Raw genomic sequence first — 20,934 nt, forward strand, 5'->3', positions numbered from 1 at the left:
TAGTTGTGTAATGCAAGTTGAACCAAATGATAGGTGTTTTTGTATTATTTATACCAGTGTTTTGAACAGTTATGCTGAAAGCTTTATTTGAGAGATTGCAACTATAGCTAAAATGGAAAGAACATCAAATATTGAACAACACAGCCTTAGGAAGATAATTTTAAGTACCTGAGCTGATAGATAAAGCATTTGAGACTGAGATTAAAAAAAGACAAATCACAACTGAGACCATCATTGACCACTGTAGCTTGGAAGCTGGGAAGTAGATGGACTCAGATAATTGTTGTGTTGCATTTATCACATGGGGTGAAAACTGCCTTCCCAAATGTCCTAGGAGAATTTTCTTAAAGCCCATTTTCTTAAGGTAACCATGTTTCCTTTCACCAGTGCAAAATCTCTGAGTGATAAGAGAAGTGATAAGTGCTTAGGCTTATAATTAGTAATTTTAACCAAGCAAGTGGAGTCTTCTGCTTACAATAATTAATTACTAAATGTCTAGTTAGCGACCCATGTTGGGAAAAGCAGAAGGTAATGCTGAAAAAAATGAAAGTCTGCATCCCCATGTTTGGAGTTCCTCAGTCTGACACTTACTGTGACAATTCTCTTGCATAAATGTCTGGTCTGTGCAGTAATTTAAGAACAGATGACTTCTGTGCTGTCTAAAATTCAAATTTTTAGAGATTGTTCAGTCTGTTGTAGTCTACTTTATAAGTAGTGCTTGAGGCCAAAATAATCCACAACAGCTGTTGTGGATTTCACAATACACAAAATTGTATTGTGGGTCACACAAAAGTGCCACTATTTTACTACTCTGAGCAGTGCTCTGATCTACCTGGGTCTGCTTTAGGTGGGAGATGGGCCTGTATGACCCCTAAAGGTCCCTTCCAGTCCAGATGATTGGGAGAATCAAATTATCTGTCATCCTGCATTTTCTCCCTCAAATGGACACTAACCCAAATTTGGTTTTTAAACCATTTTGCAGACTTGAAGCACCTCCAAAAAGAGCTATAAACTTGTATGATGGACCGTGTGCATTGTTTTGGGTTCACTTGCCCTTTGAATTTAGTAAGAATAATCACTAGCTGTTTAAAACTCTGGTCTGTCACTCTGCTAGAGAGTGTATCAGTAGCCGTCTGAAGTGCCTTAGAAAAACTTCTTTGTCACTCCTTATTAGCAGCTAAAACTCTGTTCCTCTCCGTCTTTGACACCAAGTGGAAGGCTGAGGAGCATTCTGACATTCAGTCTTACTAGTTGAAGAAAAAAAATAAAATTCAGATTTCCTAACCTAGCTCTTTAAATATATCCTTATGGGAAAAGAATTTATTTTCAAATTCAGCTAGGAATTATGTAATGATGCCAGACCAGATTTTTTTCAGTCTTTCAGTTTTCATATGTATTACCCAAAGGATGCACAATGAGTTTTTGAGTTTTTTATTTCATTGAATTATCAGAAGGTATATATTGTAATTTAAGAAATATATTACTGCAGATAGCTCTTTTGCAGAATACAATTACAGTCCCAGCAGAATTTGCAAGTTAAGTTGTAAACATATAAACAACAAACCAATTTGTGGGAAAAACAAAATAAATTACTACAATGGAAACTTTTCAGTATTTCTCTGGATTTATAGTCAGCAATTGTTACTGCTTAACTGTTTTAGCAGCTGAGAGACATGAGCATTTTGAAGACAATTCTGAGCATAGTTTTCAGAAATAATGTTGAAACTTTATAATGCTCTTTCAGAAATACATAAAAGATTAGTAGAACTGGGGAAAGCTAAATGTTTCAGGGTTTAAAAGAAGAGCAGTGAGCTGAATGAGAACTGAAAAGATCTTATGAAGGAAACAAAAGGTAGTATAAGAAGTGTAATAAAAAAAGGACTCAGAAAAATTACTCTTTTTACAAAGAGACTTACAAGTAAGTTACAGTAAAATCTGAATTAGGAAAGGTGAATTCTTTCTTATAAAATTTTAAATTAAATGTTAATCATTTATTTGGTAGTCTTGTTAAAGTTCTTAAACTTAAAAATTCAAAATTTATTTGTAGAACAAAGCCTCCTGACTGTATTGTATGTATTGTAAAAAACAGGTTTGGCCCACCTGTAGAGATGTAAGATATTTTGGGGTGCTTGTGATCATTTGGCTGAGCAGTGGAGCGTAAGCCCCGGAGAGAGGAATGGTTATAGTGACCTTGATGTGAATCACCATGGTAAATCGCTTGCAGAAACCATTTTGAAGTGGGGAACACAAATGAACTTCTTATTCCCACTGCGATGAGTGTAAAAATTCATGTCCTGTAGGACAAAGGTGTTTCTCAGCTCTTGTCTGTCTCGCTGATGCTGAGCACACTGAAATGCTCAATCTGCACCTTTTTCCAGTGCATTGTTCTCTCAGCTGCTCTGCAGCTCCTGGTGCTGTTTGCACCATTGCTGTTGGTGAACTGTACAAAAGTGTGAATGAGAAACAAACATAAGGATGTAATCTTCCCACAATGCCAACTGAGTTGAATGAAAAGTGTGTCAGAAGCTAATCCTCCTGTAAACAATCACTTCATTAAATCCATTTGCATATTGCACTTAATGGAGAACTTTTAATTGGCTTACTTAATGGAGAACTTTTAATTTTTTTAATGCTCTGTAGGAGTCTCATTTTTTCCCATTAAAAATGGATTTTAAATACATATTGATAGAAGGATGTGCAATGAGTCAAAGGCAAAACCAAGAACACCAGGGCATGCAGACCCATGCTGTCACCAGTTGGCTACATAGGCTTTTAGAAATAGTGTTTTATTTATTGCAAGTTGAGACATAAAGATTTTCTTTTCATTGTAGAGAGAGCTTTGAACGATTCCACTTTTTCTCCAAAGAAAATGTTGACCATAGAATCTTTGATCTTCAAAAACTAATGCACATGACAAATTTAATTCATGTAAATAATTCTGCTGTATTCAGTAAGACTCATCACAGGAAGTTAAACATGCATAACTATCTCTCAAGTAAAGACCATGCACGTGGTAGGTATAGTGATATAGTCCAAAAGTTCACTTAGATAAAGTTCACTCTTCAAAAGATGTAAGGAAAATGCTGTCTTATCAAAAGATCATGTGGGTTTTTTTTAACTAACTTTTGAAAAACACTACATGCACTCAAGTTCAAATCCTGTAAAAGCAAGATTTATCTAGACAGCTTAATGGTGTTGTAAGTGTCCATGTAATAAAATAGTAGTGATTTATCACATTTTTTAATATCCTCATGTATTATGTTCGGTTCAATATTACATGAATTTAGGAAATTCACGTAATTACTGCCTAGTTACAGTTTACAGTTCCAGTACTATATTGTTATTGTCAAACCTTTTTCTACAATCATCCGCTCATGATGTAAGTTTTCCAGGTGCTGATTTTGTTGAATACAATTGATTAAACTTAGAGCACAGAATCCTGCATGACACTTTGGGTGTTCAGTGATCTTTAGAAATAACCTTTAGACCTCAAGTTCATGTGGGAAAAAAGAGTTTTATTTAATAGGATCATCTAATTCAGAATTTCTGTAGTGCTTGACAAAAGTCATAAAATAGACGAGCCCATTTCTTTTCAGAAGCACTTGCAGTCCTATTAGTAATGCTTTGATTCCTACTGCTTCTTGTCCTCTTCAGTTAATTAATATTCTGTAGTGGAGTGGACTTGTTCAAAAGCTAAAAACTCCTTAACTCCCCCACTGTTAGGAAATCATATTAAAATTTCTGTTTGAGAGTGACCTTGCTGCTTCCTTTTGTTGATACATTAATACCACTAAACCAGTATTAGGGAGAGAATGAGTTGTGTGTCCTGCTAGTGATGATAATATTTTGTTCTGCTGTTTGAATTGTGATGTTGCTTACAAAAAAAGTCTCTTGAATATAATTTTACCTAATTAAATCAGTTGATGTGGTAATTAATATGAGAACTCTCTGGGTTTGGTATTTTGGATGTGACCTAGCAGTCCATTATATCATCCAAGAGGACTGTTGATGAAAAGTCACCAGTATGAACACCAAAGACAAAAAAATAAGAGTTTTGCCTTATACTTTAAATTACTGAAAGTGGGGCTGTTAAACAGTGGTTTTCCACAAAAGCAATATTCTGTTTCCATACTACAGTTTCTCCCACATTCTGTTGAATTTATGACAGACTATTATCATTAATTTGCACTTTTGTAAGGACTTTCATTTAAATAACTAATGACCTCAAAGGAAATTTCTTGGTGCTTAGGCTTCCTTTTGCTGTCATCAAATAGTGTTAAGATCTGGAAACTGCTGTGCACTGCTGGTCCTGTACAAACTAGAATGCTGATGAGCACATTGTTACTGCCTCTATAGCTGTTTGGGGGTTGTTTCTGCCATATGAACATGCTATGTATAATAGAAGGCAGTTTTTGAGTATTTTTCTGTTTTCGCTAATGGTTGGTGTTGCTGCAAGTGAATGGGTTTAACAAAAGCTGGTATGTGTGAAAGGTAATAATAAAACCAGCTGGAATTGGAGATGCTGAGAGACAGGGTTTTATTGCTTTCTACAGGATTTTGGTATGATTCTTTTTAAGAATGCTGACCACATGCTTTGTTTGGTTTGAAAAGACAATAAAATGGGCCACAATCCCCTTCAGGAAGAGAGGTGCCACTTTAGGCCATTATATGCATCTTTACTCTTCTGATAATTTAGCTTTATGCTCTTTTAAGTTTCAGTGTTCTCAAAGTCAGAAGGAGAGTCAGACACTATGAATTACTGGACACAGATAGTGATATATAATAATTTAATAAATGCTCCCTGTATCTTTACAACTTCTCCTTCCTTGTGTTTGGGTATCAGACTATGTAGATGTCCACCACACCCCATTTGTCTTGTGAGCTGTCAGTGATGTTTTCAGTCCTTTTTCTCTTTTCACTTGTTCAATCAGTTTTGTTATTGTTCTGTGACTTCCCTCTTTGTCTTTATAGTTCTAACATTATCTGTTGAAGTCCTAGGTAGTAGCTCAGCTGTGGTTTTCAGTTTGGAGAGGGGAAGAAAAAAGTGCAGTTAGTACCTGTATTTTATGATAGCTCAGTGTATCTTTCCATGCGTGGCACAAAAAGCAGGTATCCTTTTTAAAATTTATTTTTCTATTTCTGCCATGTTTGTGGGCAAACTCCTTAATTTGTTTCTGTGGTGCCACTCTCAATGAATTATGGATGTTGTGGGGAATAAACAGTAGTCTGGTTTACCAAGAAGGATTTTAAAATGTTTAAAAAGTTTAGAAAGACTTAGTTTTTCATTTTACACTGTAGGATTTCAGTAAAAATGATTCCAGTCTTATTCTGATACTATAAAAAAAATCAAATTAATTTTTCCATACCAGCATTTCAGGGAATTTCACAGGATGTCTGCTCACACTCCCTTTGTATCTAAACACATACCACACATAAAGAGAAGAAATATCTTAAGATGCAATGTGTCAGCTGTTATCAGGCTTCCACAAAAAATGATTAACTACTATTTGTACTTGTTATTTTGAAATAAAAGATATTTTGGGTTGCTTGATGTTAAGTTAGTATGTAAGAGAAACTGCAGAACTCTAAACGTAATTTCTGAACACAACCCCAACGCTGCTTTTCCGAGTGTGCCATCTCAGTGGACCAGGTTTTCTGTCTTTTTTCAAATTCTCATGGTTGTCTGCCTAGCACACCTTTCTTCTTGAGAAGTGGAAAACTGAGCAGGGATTTAGAGAAAGCAGGGGCAGGTGTGGTTGGGGATCTGGTTGGTGTTTCCTGTAAGACTTGAGTGTCCCTTTGGTTTGGCTCAGTGAGTGGGACCTAAAGGAAGGATTCTGGAGATTTCAATTTTCTAGGCATGGTTTATCAGCCAAGACACAGGCCTGGGTCAAGTCTGATCTGTACCAGCTCTTTGGCTGCTCAGCAAGAAATCAGGTGAAAGTTGACATTTTACTATTTTTCATGATGTTTGGGTGAGAGTTTTTTGCTTGTGGTTTTCGTGTATTTTCCCCTGTGAGTGTTATCAGAGGAAATACATATTTTCATTAATGGGTCACACTTCCTTCTGTGTTCACTATGCATTTGGGAATAGCAGTCTTCATCTAAATGCCTTGTCCTCCACAGATTTGGTTATCTGAGCTCTGCTTTTTCTGTGGATGCACTGCTGTGTGAGCTCACAGGCTTTACTGGGTGGGATGCAGCAGCATCCCACTGAAGAAGCCTCAGCTGTGGAATTTGTTTACTCTGTAATGTCATTGACTTAGGAGGCTTACTAAAAAGATTCTTTCTCTCTGAGGGGTTATAGGAAGTTGAAGTTTGTTTGCAATATGATTGAGAGCTCTTCATTTGATACCTTTTAAATACTATATAGTGGGTTCACTTATGCTGGGCCTGTTTTATGCTTGTTGCACAGGGTCACATCATCCTGTACTTACAATGGTTTCACAAAACCAAAAATCACAGCATCATTTTAAGCAAACTGTGGTTTGTGACTTGTTTAATTCAAATGGAGGGATTGGAAAGAAAATCAGAGGAATTACTTTTACCCATTAGAACAATTTATGTTTTTAGGTATGTAAAGGAGGGGTATCCACTAAAAAATGGAAGCAATGTCTCATCAACTGTCCACACTTCTCCATTGTTAGCATCTCCTTGGCATGATTCTGGTGCTGGTATAAAAGTGATGGTTGGTTTGTTTCCAGGGCAGGGTGAATGAAATCGTGTTCAGCCTGTGCTGCAGCCCAGCAGGGAAGTACATTGTGCCGTGGAACTATGTGCTTGGGTTAAGTGCTTTAGGATGTCAGTGCAAGTCAAGAGAGGGTGTTTGAATGATATCCCTTCAGGGCTGGAACGGTGCTGCAGGGCTCCACAGGGCCAGGAAAGGACAGACCTGGTGTTAATATCCTCTGAACAGCCTCCCTGGGGTAAACTGTCCCCCAGAGTGCCTTGGGAGAAGGAATAGAAGAGACATAAGATTTCAGAGGGTCAACTGCAGTAACCAAATGGTTCATAGCTCATCTAATCAGCAGAATGGTACTGACAAGTAAATTGCTCCCCAGCACTATTTTAGTTGTATCCCATTAGAGCTGGGACTGAAAGTACATTGATTAGAATTTTCAGTTACTTGGGCTTCAATCATTAATGTATTGTACAAAGACAGTTAACAAACTGAACTTTAAAATACATACTTATTAGAAGGCTTCTCTGGGAAACTTCTTCCTTAATGAAACCAAAAAAATAAGTGAGGAGAACCACAGCAGCACCAAAAAAACCAAACCCCAAACCAATCAATCAACCGACTCAAAACCTCCCCCCAAACCCAACCCAAAACAAAATACCAAAAAAACTACTTTAAGTGAATTTTGGTGGAAAAATACTTTGATGGATTTTGGGAATATATTCATTGAAATAAAATGTGCTCATTTTCAGAGTGTTTCTTCTGCTGGAATAAAATATTTAAAACGTGAGATTCTTAGCACATGACTAGAAACTGATAATTACTTGCACCAGCTGCCTAGTTGCAGTGTATAGTGAGATTCATCACTGTGATTCACTAGCACATCAGAAAAAAGTCCCAAAAAGCAACCAAGTGAAAATGCATTTTATGGATAGATAAAATGTGACAAGTACTTATTCACAGAGGGTGCATGGTGCTGGTTTATTTTTAAAAAATGCAACTTCTATTTGGAGTTTGATTAGAATAAGTGAGTCAGTTTCTGTTGGATCTGACAGTTATAGGTTTGTTATTAGATTTCCAAAATAAAATACATGAAAACCACTTTTTTTTCATGTACTTACCAAACAGTTGCATCTGTAAGTACAAGAAAAGGATGCTTATTACTGCAAACATTTCTGCAGGTCTTTAATTAGAAGCATTTCCTTGTAAGCAGATGACTGTATTTGAGGTAAAAGAGAAACTTACCTATTTTGGCCATACTTGACACATTTCATGTCCGTTCTGTTACTTGTCTAAAGAAATAATGTACAAAAATTATTCAGTGTAATTTCAGCATCAGGAGTAAGAGCCCCAATTTTTCCTGGCATTGATTATTTTAAAAGACTTTTCATTGTCTGTAGTTAGGCCTTATTTCTCTGTTAGAAATTTGAACATTGTAGCAAAAAACTTTCCTCCCTTCCATTCACATCCCCATAGCAAATATTCTCAGAAGCGAAGAATGTTATGAGTTGCATCAAAAGTTTAGTGAGTGATTCATTACTGTATGAGAAATAATGTGATTTACGTTTGTCAGTCAAGTTGTTCATTTTATTCACAGAATTGATCTTCAGTGCAAACCAAATCCTTCTTGATAACAGCCTGTTACACGTTCTTGTACATCACTAAAATGACAAAATTAATTAAAAACAGGTGGATTCTTCCCACGTAGCAGTAGCACTCAGCTGAATGAAAATACTTGTATGAATTGCTAGAGCGGATGTTGTTTTCCTTAGGGATCATACTGGAATGTTAGGATTCTCTAACATTCTGAACAGAAAAAGAATCATATTTTAACTATGATACCCATATTACTTTGTTTATAAAACCTGAATTAAAGTTGGCACTGTAGAGAAGAGGAAACCTTGACGGAAACTTAATTTTTGAAACTTGATCTCTGTGTGAAAGTCTCTGTGAAACTCTGGGTTGAAGGGTTTCATTTAGAAACTGAAATCTACATAGCTAAGTTTTGTTGGTTTTTTTGGTTTTTTTTTTTTGTTTGTTTGTTTGTTTGTTTTAAATTTTGTTATGTCACATTTTTCAAGACTCAGTTTATCTTTCACAAAAATTAATGAGATAGCAGTGTTGAAGAATCAAGAGCTGTGTTTACTGAGTATTCAATTTATGACCTAAATGATCTGCTTAATCTTGTGATTTATTACCAGTTTGATAGTTCTCTTTAATTAATAGGAGTTTGCTTTATGTGGGTTAATGGTGCTGGTTTCGATCTAGGCATGTAGGGCTGTACAGAATGGGACATGGAGGCAGAGCAGGAGACCTCTGACTTGTGCTGCATTTTCATGGAGTGCCAGCAAAGTTCAGACTGCCCTCTGGGCAGGATGAATAAGAGGCTGAAAAAACAAATTGGCACAATGAAAATTTTTTAAAGACAGATGTACGTGTATCCAAGCCAGCTGTGAGTTTTGAAGTGCACATATCTTTGCAAATCAGACTATGCAGAGTGGCCCAAATATAATCTTTGTAGCTAATGTAATTGTAACGGGCCTCAAAGATGGTCTCTCTATAACAGAACATATTAAAAAAATGACCCAATACAAAGTGGAATTTATGTTAGTCTTTCCAAGCCTAGCCAATTTTTATTTTGAGTATTTTTTTCTTGAGTGACTCAAGTTCTGTGCAACCTCGGAAGACAAGGTGAATAAAAGAATAAAGTAACAGAACATTGAAAATAAAACACTAGAGCATTTTATGTATTTACATTTTCTAGTTAAGAGGTTTTGAATTTTAAACATGTCTTTCATCATGTCACCGCTGAAGTGTATTCCTAAAATGGTAAAGAACAGTTGCTAAATTAGATAAATATTTATTGTCATACATATTTTTAATCTGAGAAGTATGAGGAGGAACTTATGAGATATGGGGTTTCTTAATAGATAGAAATAGACTGTGTGTATATTGGAACATATTTAATTTTTGTTGCAAAATTAGGCTTCTGTCTACTTTCATATGCATGGGTGTATAGATCATGATCAATGCCAAGTTGCCACTTGTGGGTGACACTGTCTGGTTCTGGGTGAGGAGTAATGCTGCTGCACAAGTGCATTGGCAAGCAGCAAAGTGTAGTAAATATAGGTCAGGTGTGAGCACCTCTGTTCTCCATGTAGATGGCCCACAGGGGGCCATCAACTCACATCAAAATATACATTTCTTTATTAGTTTTAGATCTGCAGAAATTTCCAGATCTTACTAACATGGTAGTATTTTTACTTTGCTACATTAATAATTATTTTTTGTTTTCCTGTGGGTCAATGTTGTTACATTTGCACCTAGACTTTTGATTTTATGTGGTAGGTGTGTGTTGAGACAAAGAATTTACCGTTCATATGCAATGGCAAATGCTAAGAGCAAGATTATCTTGTCTTGTGTAACAGATTGTTTAAAAACATTACAAAAATTGGAATTGATCAAAAAAATCTCAAGTTTTCTAGTTAAGAGTATAAAATTTCTTTTGAATTTTTTTGGTCTACTTTCTATTTTGTTGTAAGCTGCATGTCTTATTTTGAAATGTACTTTTGTGCACTAGAGAAGTACAATTTATTGTAAATGTTGCATCAAAAGACTCATTTCTCAGGCAGTTGGAATTAGATTTTTTCAGAGACAAATGTTTCTTATGCACGTTGCATAATCATTGGATTGAAACCCCAATTTCCCCAGCTTCTAAAACAAACCATTTCTTTTGCCTATTGAAAAGTTTTTAAGGGGTAGCATCTTCGAAACAAGTGCATGTTCATACTGTATTGCTTCTGAAATAGCTGGGAACATACAGTGATGGAAAAATCACTAAACTAGAAAGGATCACTTGTGAAATGCACAGTACATGAACATAAAGAGGAAAAATAAACAACTTTTTCCATGGCCTGCATGCAGGGCCAGTTTGCAGGTCTATGATGGTGGTGGTGCTTGATGGGTCACATAGCTTAATTACTGAATTTCTGCTATGCAGAGGTTGCGACTGGCAAACATTTTTGTCTGATTTTGTTTGTCTCTCCTGTAGAAAATTAAATACTTTTTCTGTATATGTGAGCTATCCATGATGGCTTGTACTTCTCTGCTATAGCAGACGCTGCAAAGTGATTTTGTTGTCCTCTGATCTACTGAAACAGTTTTTAACATGACTTTTGCTTTACCAGCCTTTTTGCAGACTGGGGAGGCCAACAAGTACCTTAGCGGTAATTTAGAATTTACTAGTAAAGTGTGGGCATTGAGCAGTGTTAGAATTTTCAAGCTGGAGTCAAAATTAATTTCTTGACATATTTCTTGACTGTGCTTTTATTTAATAAAGAAGAAACTGTGCACTTAAGGAAATGGTAATCTTTATTTATGGCTATGGTGGGAAAATGCAAATGAAGCAGTGAATTTTGTGATTAGTATTTTACTGAGCAGTCACTTACTATAATTATATGTTTTAGTCCAGTGGAATTACCATGTTCTATTAACCAGATTATTTCCTGACTTCTTGTAGGATTCTGAGTAACAACAAGATCTTGGGATTGAAGAATGGCTCTTTCTTCGGGCTGAGATCCCTGGAGAGACTGTGAGTAACTGGTCAGCCTTGCTCCACCTTCAATTAGAAGTCTTTGTACTTCAAATATAGACAAACATCAGATAACGAAGTTGAGATGTTCTGAACTGTACTGCACAGTAGAGTTTCGAGGCAGTCATCAGGTTAAGAAACAGCATAAAAATGAGTGCATGGGGGTGGACATGGAACATACAGGAAAGCACTGCCATCAATTTGGAACTAAAATAAACATCCAGTCAAAGCCTTGTACTACACTATGTACACTATCACAGTGAAGACTGCTGTATGTAATGGTAACAGTAATATACCTGACATGAAGTTTGGTTTATTTAACTCATTTCACTCTAATACTTCTATTTTAGCGCTATACTAATTTTATTTTTTCTATATGTTAATTGTAATATCAACAAATTGGACAGCATTTATCACAGGAGCAAACAATGACTGATAAAGCTCCATGGCTCCAAGCTAAATTACTTTCATGCTGATTTGGGAGTAGCTTTATTATGTGAAACTCTTCATATGAAGTTGTTGCCACATTCATGAATGCATGAATGTATTCTGTGTGGTGTGAATACTTCTATATGCAAAGAAAGTATGTATTCAAACCAACCTTTGCTAATATTTATACTGTAGATGTGTGTGATATGCATGCTGTTTATGGTTGTGGAATAAAGTGGGTAAGTATACCACACTGAGATGTTTGAGTATCCGAAATGTGGTTTAAAAATAAACAATTTATTTCAAGGTCTGAAGCAATCCCTTAAGCACCTTGAAGGATTTGGGTAAAGTGACTGTCAGAACATTTATGTTAATAAGTAACATTAGATTTTCTCTGCATATAGCTATAGTTGTATAGAATACTTTCCTTAAATAAATATTAATGTATTAAATGATATGTAATATTAAGTAGTATGGAATGGAGAGTGATGCATTATTTATTAACTAGTTTAGTGTTAGGATTAACAGTGATATAAGGTTTGTAAAGAAGTCTACAAACATTTTAGACAAAAAAATTTAGAACAGAGAATAGAATTACAAATTTATTGCAAGAAGGGAAATTAGTAAATTAAATTCTCACGTAATGTAAGTAAGTGTAAGTAATGTAGTGTTTAGAACTAAAGCAAAACATTTCCTCTGAGTTTTTTTTTAAGGTTTAATTAACATTGGGGAGTTATACTGTGCATGTACTTTTAAGAATTTTCTTAATCTGACTTCAAACTGGAAAGACGTTATGAACAAAACTCAGAACAGTGAGAAAATAGAAAAAGTGTCTTATGTGTGTTGCCTCAAGTACCACCATGGTCTAAATAATTTCATTTTCTTATGCTGATTTTTCACAACACTACAGATACAATGAGTATCATCTCCTCTGTTTATAAATCTGTTTGGCTATGGTGTTAAAACAAAATCCATGAGTGGTCTGTCAGTTGAAGACTGGAATTCAAGCGATGACATTCTCATGATTCATTGTTCATTGCCGTGTTTCTGTTTCATTTGGGGCCACTCTGGCTCCATATGCTTCTTATCAATATCTGTGAAATCCCAGTTTCAGCTGGAGGGGTGAGAACAGCTGGAACTGTCTACTAGGAGGTGAGTGTGAATGAATTACAGCTGGATGAGTGCTCCTACCTCTTGGACAAAGGTTTCCCCAGCTTTGCTTTTTTAACAGAACCTAATTCAGAGAGTACTTCAGGTGCTCAAAATGGAGAACTATTGCAGCAGCTGTCAATATTCAAATATTGTGACTTATCAAAATGGAACAAGAACTTTCATTCTTTACCTAAAAGGATGTACTGCAGCAGGAAAATCCAACTGCCTTTAAAATGATGTTAACTTTACCAGATTAGGTGCTTAGGAACATGGGTGTGCTGGAATTAGGAATTACTCATTTAATTATTTAATTTGGCTTTGCACTCCTTGTGCAGACAAAACTCCTGTTCAGGCAAAATAGTGATGTGAATACCACATAGGAAAGAATCCTGTAAGTCAGTAATGTTTGGGGTCTTTTTTTTTATGGTTACCATGAGATCATGAGTCAAAAGATTGTAAGTTCACATGGAAAATTAATCATTCAATGTCTAACTGGATAAAATTAGAGAAGTAAAATTTCAGGTGGAATCAGATGACTTGTATATTTTGAAGCGCTTAAACCTAAACCCTCTTTCTGGGTAAAGAATGGTTTGAATCCCTACTCCAATAAGTGAGTGACAACTTTCCCCCTATTATTTTGTTTTTCAATGTGTGTCACAATAGGAACTGGATTACAGAAGTGTCAGTCTTCTCAGGTTCTGGTGATTTCTCAAAAGTTACACAAGTGAGATCCTTCAATGAGGAGTTGTCTCAAAGTGGGACTCTCATTCTATCAAGCAAATCAAGAAAAGTTATTTGCCCTTTGACTGTCCATTCTAGGAGTAAGACAAAATTGATTTCTCTAAAACAAAGGCTAGTGTAGAATTCTAATATTTTACATGAAATTTTTTTTTCAAAGTACTTTTTAGAAAATTGCAGGTTTTTTCAACCATAATATAAGAATAACAAAGTTACCATTTCAAATTTTTTCGAACTATGTTGCTGCTATAGGAAACCTGGGGATAGAGCCAACAAACCAGGGAAAAACATGTTTGGGGATAAAGTTACTTCTTGTTTAATAATTTAAAGATAGTACTATATTTAATAATAATCCATTAATAATAAAAAATGAAATGTAATAAAGTCTAGTAAAAATAGTGATCAAAAGACATGTATGAAATACTGATATTTTTACTGGGCATTTTGTAAAAGTGCTTTGAAAAATGCTGCCTCACAAAGGTGCACTTTCAGTTTTATGTATGTGTATGAACAGTGACTTGTGAGGGATCTGTAGAGGTGGCAATCCCTCTCCACAGTTACAGTTTTCTGAAGTTAAGAATTGCTGCCATGTGCTGGTTTGGAAAGGTTGGCTCACAAATGTCATAAGGCATCTGGGTCATGATGTGCCTCTGTGCCACTGAGCTTACGCTGTAGGACTAACAAGAGGCATTACGAAGTGAGGAGCATAACTTAAATACTATGAGAGAATAAAAGTTTTCTGTAAACTTAGATATTATATGCTGTCCAGTTATATGGTCCTTGAGTTGGAACAAAATCAGAAGTGTAGGTAAGAATATAAATAACCTTTTTTTGAAGCAAGCATGGTAAATGAACTGTTGGTTAAAATATGAAGAGCTGTGTTGAATTTAACCAGAAGAGATCTACAGGCCATAAATTCTTTAAATGAGAATGCACACCTTGAATCCATTTCTGTGATACACCCCGTGGAGATGGCTGGCTTCACGTTCAGGAGGCTGAGAATTCAGTTTGGATCTGAAGCTCAGGGCAGGCTTGACAGCTTGTAATGATTTCAGTTTCAGTGCCTTCCCTGTCTGCAGTCAGTGTTCTGCCTTCCCAGAACAGCAGGAGTTACCACAGACATTTCAATAAGTTTTTCCTGTGCTCTGGGTACCGTAAAAGAAAGGCAAGCTGGGCCTTCCAAGCCATGAAAGAGTGAGGTAGCCCTTTCAAGTAAGTCAACAATCAGAAAACTCCATTTAGTAAAACATTTGGAGGGATCTGAACAACTGAATGTCTCTGTAATTTGGAGGTGTAATTATTGCAAAACTCAGAACGATGTATCACATGCATAAATCTGTGACAGTTTCCTTCCTTAAGAATTATTTTTATTTATTTATTTTTATTTTCTGGGTATGGGGTTAAGCATGATATTAGCCAAAGAACCGCAGGGCTAGTGCAGGTTACCAAGTTACTTGCAAATGCCTTGTCGAGGCAGTATGTGCTATGGATGCTGCAAGGAAGCGCTGCCACCCACCTCAGTGTGCAGCAAAGGGACAGTATTAGTGCCAGCTGTGGCAAGGCTTTTTATGCCTGAGGATCTTTGGCCAGCCATAGTCCATGGGATGCTTCTGAGAACCAAGACCGAGGTGACTGGGCCAGGTGCTCCAGCTGTGCTGGACCTAAAGCCAAGATCCAGACTAGGAAAATAAATCTTTTTTCCTCATCCTGGTGCCAGCTGGCACAAACCAATGTGCACTTCAGCTATTATCCACACTGCTGATATTCCAACTTTGCACAGCAGCTGCCCCCACAGCCCTGAACTATCTCCCCATGTTAACCCCTCCCTGGGGAAACCTGTCGTGGCCTCCCTGCAGTGGGCTCCTGCTGCTGTGGGATTGAGTTTTGTGTGCTTGGGATTTTCAGAAGTGGGTGTGTGAAGTCGCTCTCTCTCTCTTTCATAACCAAATGCACTTTTTCGTTAGGTTTATAGGAGCATTATACCTCTGAGACTGTTGCTCCTTTGTCCCAGTGACTGAACCTCTAATGGGTTCAGGGGCTATTGGGAGGGAACCAGCAAATAAAAATAAAGAAACATACACAAACAGACCATGGTTGCATAAGCAGTTTCCTTGGGAAATCAGGATGAAAGATCACTTAGCGAGATTACACATATTTTTCCCAGCTGAGCCAGAAGAAAAACCATGCCAGGCACTAATAAGCAGCAGTGACTGTTTTACAGAAACTTGCTTTGTTATATTTTCAATATAAAGAAAAATAGTGCTGAAGTATCTCGAAGAATTTAGTGCTGAGTTTAATTTTTTGTTTTAATTTTTTAGCACTATAGGCGAGTCTTACTCAACCAGGCCTCATTTAGATTGTGGTTTTATTAAGTGCTGCTGTAGCATCAAGGTCCAATCACGTATCAGCCACATGTTGTGTTCACTTATTATCAGACAAGACTGAAGAAAAGCTAATTCCAATAGGTTTCAGTGGGACATTGAGTAGGACATATGTTGTGGTGTGCAATGAAGTAAATAACACACTCAGTTGAGGGATGAAAAGGGCTAGAAAGACAAGTATAAAAAATTAGACCATAGAAAAAACATGTTGTTATGCAGTTGTTACAGAAATATGATATTTAGAATTTCTTTAGCAAAATTCAAGTAACAGAAGTGTAAAATATAAAGGTTTGACATTTTTAACATGCAGTTTACATATTCTAAATTACTGTCATCTTCATTTTTTTTCCCTGCCCATATATTTGAAGTGTGCATGTGCACACACACAAAAAGAAGCAGATTTTCTTCCTAGATACTGTGAAGGATTGGAAATATGCTCAAAGAAACTGTTAACGATTTTACTTTCAGCACGTTGCGTGTGACATCTTTAAAGTTAGAAACTTCATGGGTTAAATTTAGCATGTGTGTTCTTTTTTGGATTTTTGTAAAAATAGAAAAATACTGGTTATTATGAACTCATAATATTTCAGACTGACAGCCAGGATCCAGCTGTGCAACGTTTTTGGCTTTTTTTTTTTTTTTTTTTTTTTCCCCTTGAAGATCTTGCAGCTGAGGAGTGTGCCCCTAACTTTGTTCAAGCACTTTTAACAGAAAATAAATTGATAAGCTTGGAGACCTCAAATGCCACTGAGCTGTGTGTTCAGAGAAATCCTGTGATGGTACTCAAGGAAAGGGCAATCTAAAAATCTGTTTCTTAGGGCTGTTTTTTGTGTAGTCATAGTATGAATAAAACTATTCTGTTTTGTCTAGTTTTTGTATTTGGAGAAGTATGAAGAAAGAAAACTCTCAAGCATCTCAAGTTTTCTTGCAACTTTTTCTTGCATTTGAAATCCTGCATGGATTTAGTAAATTCTCTAGGTCCAGTTGATAATGATAGCAAACAAGTTATTTCTTTATTCTCAAAGAACAAAACTGCAGGTTCTGCAACCGTTATTTTTTTCTTCTTTAGAAATATGTCTAGGACACCTGTGGAAATCTAAGCAGTTTTCCATGTAAAATTTCTTACTGTGTTGTCTTGTAATGGTTTACAAAAGCTCATTATGCTGCATTACTGTTTGAAGTGATTGATGATATTCTGGTAAATGCAGAAGGATGGGAATAGTCATGGGGAAGGATTTTTCTCCAGGAGCAAGACTCTGTTTTGTGCCTGTACTCAAAACTAGACTGAAGACAATTCATGTTCCCCTTGGCAGTCATTGAACTTTGAGTTGCCCTTTTGGTTTCAGTGTCAGATGAAGAGTTTATCTTTTTAATTATGATGATGCCAGGGTTTGCATGAGGCAGGAGGGTTCCTTTTGTCAGTCCTAAGTGCAGCTAATGTAGCTGGCAGGTTGATATTAATTGAGGATAGATGTGTTTGCCTGCAGTATGGGCTGTACAGGGACACTTGTAAACACTGAGCTTAAAAAACAAAGTTCTGAAAATTCATGAATTAGTGAAGTTAAGGTACCTGTTGATTCAGAGATATGTCTATTGCAGATAATTGGTTTGGAGTGTTGGAGATACTCAGGAGATAAAAAGCTTTACAAATACTGGAAAGGAAAACAAACCCAGTGAATGCAGGCAGTGGACAGATCAGAAAGAGGAAAGAAAATAGTTATGCATGTAGTAATCATTTTTCACCTAAAATTAGAATAGCTTTTTGTGAAATGAATGAGTTTTAAGGCTCATCCTGGAGCATGGAGAATAGCAATTTCTACCAAGAAAATGAGTGTTAAGCTAGTAAATGGGACAGTATTTTTCAGAGATTAATACACACACCTCCTTAGCCAACTCATTGTTTCATTGGTAGTAAATGCCATGGTCGGGTTCTGTAAGATTTTTTTTTTCTGGGGTTTTTATCATATCCCTGGGTTAGAACCAGGTTCCTTACCCATCCTGGGATTCCTACTGCATTTTCTCACACCGGTCTGTCTTTGTGGTGGCTGCAGCCCAGGGATTTTGCCTCTCTTTGGTGCTTGGTTCTCTGTCATTGTAGTACTTTTGGTCATGTTACTCAAATAATGCCAATGTCAGATATATTTTAGTACAGACAGAAGATAGAGATGTTCACTTAGATGAATGTGCTCTTTAAATATCTGACTTCATGTACCTGTCAATGAAGATTGTAATGTATTATTGAATTATTGAAAAATATTAAATGCATGTCAAAAAAGAGTATTTTTTCCATAAAATTAATTTAGTTCTACAAAATGCATTTTCATTAAAATCATTTTAATATTTTAAAATTTTAATGGCATGGATTGGTGAGATTGGTATGAGGCTGATATGAGATTGAAAGGAGATATGAAAATGATCCTGGTAGCACTAGTGTGCCGTCAGTTCCTCACTGTCAGGGTTTTGTGGTTTTTTTGCATCAAATAAGAGTTCCTCATTAACATTTACAATATTTGAATTATATCTGTAAATCATGCAAAACCACAAATTTAGTAATTACAAATAAAATTTAATGTGACAATGAGAAGTTTCCCCTATCACTTAATTAGCTAGAATTATCTAATTCTTTCTAGCTGACTGTTTAGGTAGAACTAAGTTTTTTACCTGACCATATTTATTTATTGACAGATTTATCTGTCATATTATCCAGAATCATTATCTGATTCTGGAAGATGTTATATTTTAGGCATTGCATTCAATTAAAAATGCAGCTTTTTTAGCTTCGGTGTGCTTTACTTGAAAACAATCCTTCTTAATCATAAAGGACTTTGTCTAAATAGGGAATTTTATGCATGCTGTAGCAAATGCATAATGGTTAGGTAATATAATATTTATATGTTGATTATAACCAAGAGAGTCTTTTGAAAGAAGAAAATCTGTGAAAGAAGAGGCTTTTATTTGAGAGAAGTGATTGGAAGTCAAGTACTGACTTTCTTTAGAGTTCTTTTAAAATTTTCATTCAATTTTTGTCTCATCACTTGATCTCTCTCTACCTCTCTATGTTTTTTATCTGTGTTGTTTATTTACTATCTCCAAATGCAGTAATACTGGGAGATCTCAGCTTATCAAGAGAGAGGAAACAAGAAAAAGTACATTGATATTTGTGTCATGCCAATTATTTTACATTTCTACTTTATGTGGAGTCATTTATGTACATTCCTGCCCTGGCTAGAAGGAAACCTTAATGGGCACAAATACACAAGTGCAGATAGAGGATACTGATGCTTGTTGAAAATACCTGCTTGGTTACATAAGCAGCAAGAAGCAACAGCAGACCTAAGGAACTTTGGAAAACATCATGGATCTGGACTTGGAAAAGCCACTGTTGTTCCTCACTGTGGGTAAAGGAGTACAGGGTGAATTGCTCTTCAGAGTAAGTATCATTTTGCTGCAGGCAGTGTTTTAATGAATTGCATGGGAGGAGGGTATCCAGTTTGCTATCATTGCATAGAAATTTTGAGAAACCAGGAAAGGAGAAACAGAGGCAGGATCAATGTCTCAGGTCAAACTCAGCAAACTTAATTAAAAATTGCCTTTTCATTTTAATTCTGTGGTCCTTAATAGATGTATTTATTCTGTTTATGACTAACAGTACATTACACATTTAGTAGTGCAAAAGCTGAGTATTTTTTGACACTTCCCTCCCTAAAAGCAAGTTAAAAACCCCCACCAACCAAAAAAACAGCATCCCCAAACTCTCTAAATGACAGAATCCATTATGTCCTAGTGTGCAGTATCAAAGAGAGATTCAGCATTCTATCAGGTGTTGTAAAACTTCTGCTGTTCTTAATATGACTGTCAGAAACACAAGAGTTGGAAATTAAAAGTAAAATTGCATTTACCCTTTTTCTAAGAGGCTGTACATACTTTAAGTCTTACAACCATGAAGTATCTATCAAAGCACTTGTAATGCAGTGTGACAGAAAGGTAATGCATTTTTTCCTCTATTCATTTGTTATTTATCAGTACAAAGTCACAATCCAGACTATTAGACATCACATACATTATTTTTTGAGGATGAGACAACAGGAAAATACCCTGAATGTCTATTGTTGTAGAGCTGCTATGCTGTAATGTGCAAAAAAGAGCAGTAATTCTAGAAAAAGAGGGTTTTTTCTAGAAAAACATCTAGAAAATGTTCCTTTGGGACATTACAGTGCTGTTTAAAAATAGCAGTAATTAACTCTGAAAAACAGGTCAGTAAACCAATCCCATTGTTCTAGAGCAAGGGTTCAGAACCAAGTGTGGTTCCCATCTTTTCTTTATACCTTAAGCCTATTTTTTATTTGCCTCCACATTCGTCTGGTTCTGTGGTATACTTGTTTCTGCCTGCAAACAGCATGGGCTCCCATGTCTTTGCTCTTAATTCCATGGTTTGTGGTGAGATCTGAGAGCTGCTCAGTGCTGCCTGCCCTCCTGGGTGCTGCTCCTGGGCCTGACAGGTGCTTGTCATTCTGGATGTTCTGCTGAGATTACACTCCTCTGGTTCTCACATGAAACTTTGGCTTCAGCTGGGTCACAAAATTGCCAGCTGCTGGCAGGGATGAGATGTAGCACCAGTGTTTAAGATGTCAGTGGTTTGCCAGGCTGCATCGATGGACTTTTGAGTGTAGCTATTTGCAAAACAGGTTTCTGTTGGAAATGTGAGCGTGGCAAAATAAAAACGTTCAGCAGGGGACATAGGAGTTTCACAGGACCATCTTTATCATAGATACCATGTTTTATTTAAACTGCTTTATAGTCACAAAATATAGAATCTTTTTTGATTGAAAAGGTGAACTAAACCACTTAGGACTGATGCAAGCTGTGTTTCTATAAAGAAATGCAGACTAGTTGAAACAGTAGGAAAAACAGAAATGTGGTTTTAGGGCAGTTTGTATGAAGTCAGAGAGAAGCATTCTGGGAAG

The 20,934-nt window shown here is 36.2% G+C and overlaps 1 protein-coding gene across 1 annotated transcript in view; it reads left to right on the top strand.

The window, feature by feature from the left end:
* LOC136364139 (adhesion G protein-coupled receptor A3-like) overlaps nucleotides 1-20,934 on the top strand; it is a 257,612-nt gene that overhangs the window by 30,280 nt on the left and 206,398 nt on the right. The window contains exon 2 of the mRNA XM_066323790.1: nucleotides 11,199-11,270. Coding sequence (XP_066179887.1) covers nucleotides 11,199-11,270 — 72 coding nt within the window. The remainder of the gene's footprint in view (nucleotides 1-11,198; nucleotides 11,271-20,934) is intronic.

Source organism: Sylvia atricapilla, chromosome 8, assembly GCF_009819655.1.
Source record: "Sylvia atricapilla isolate bSylAtr1 chromosome 8, bSylAtr1.pri, whole genome shotgun sequence".
NCBI lineage: Eukaryota > Metazoa > Chordata > Aves > Passeriformes > Sylviidae > Sylvia > Sylvia atricapilla.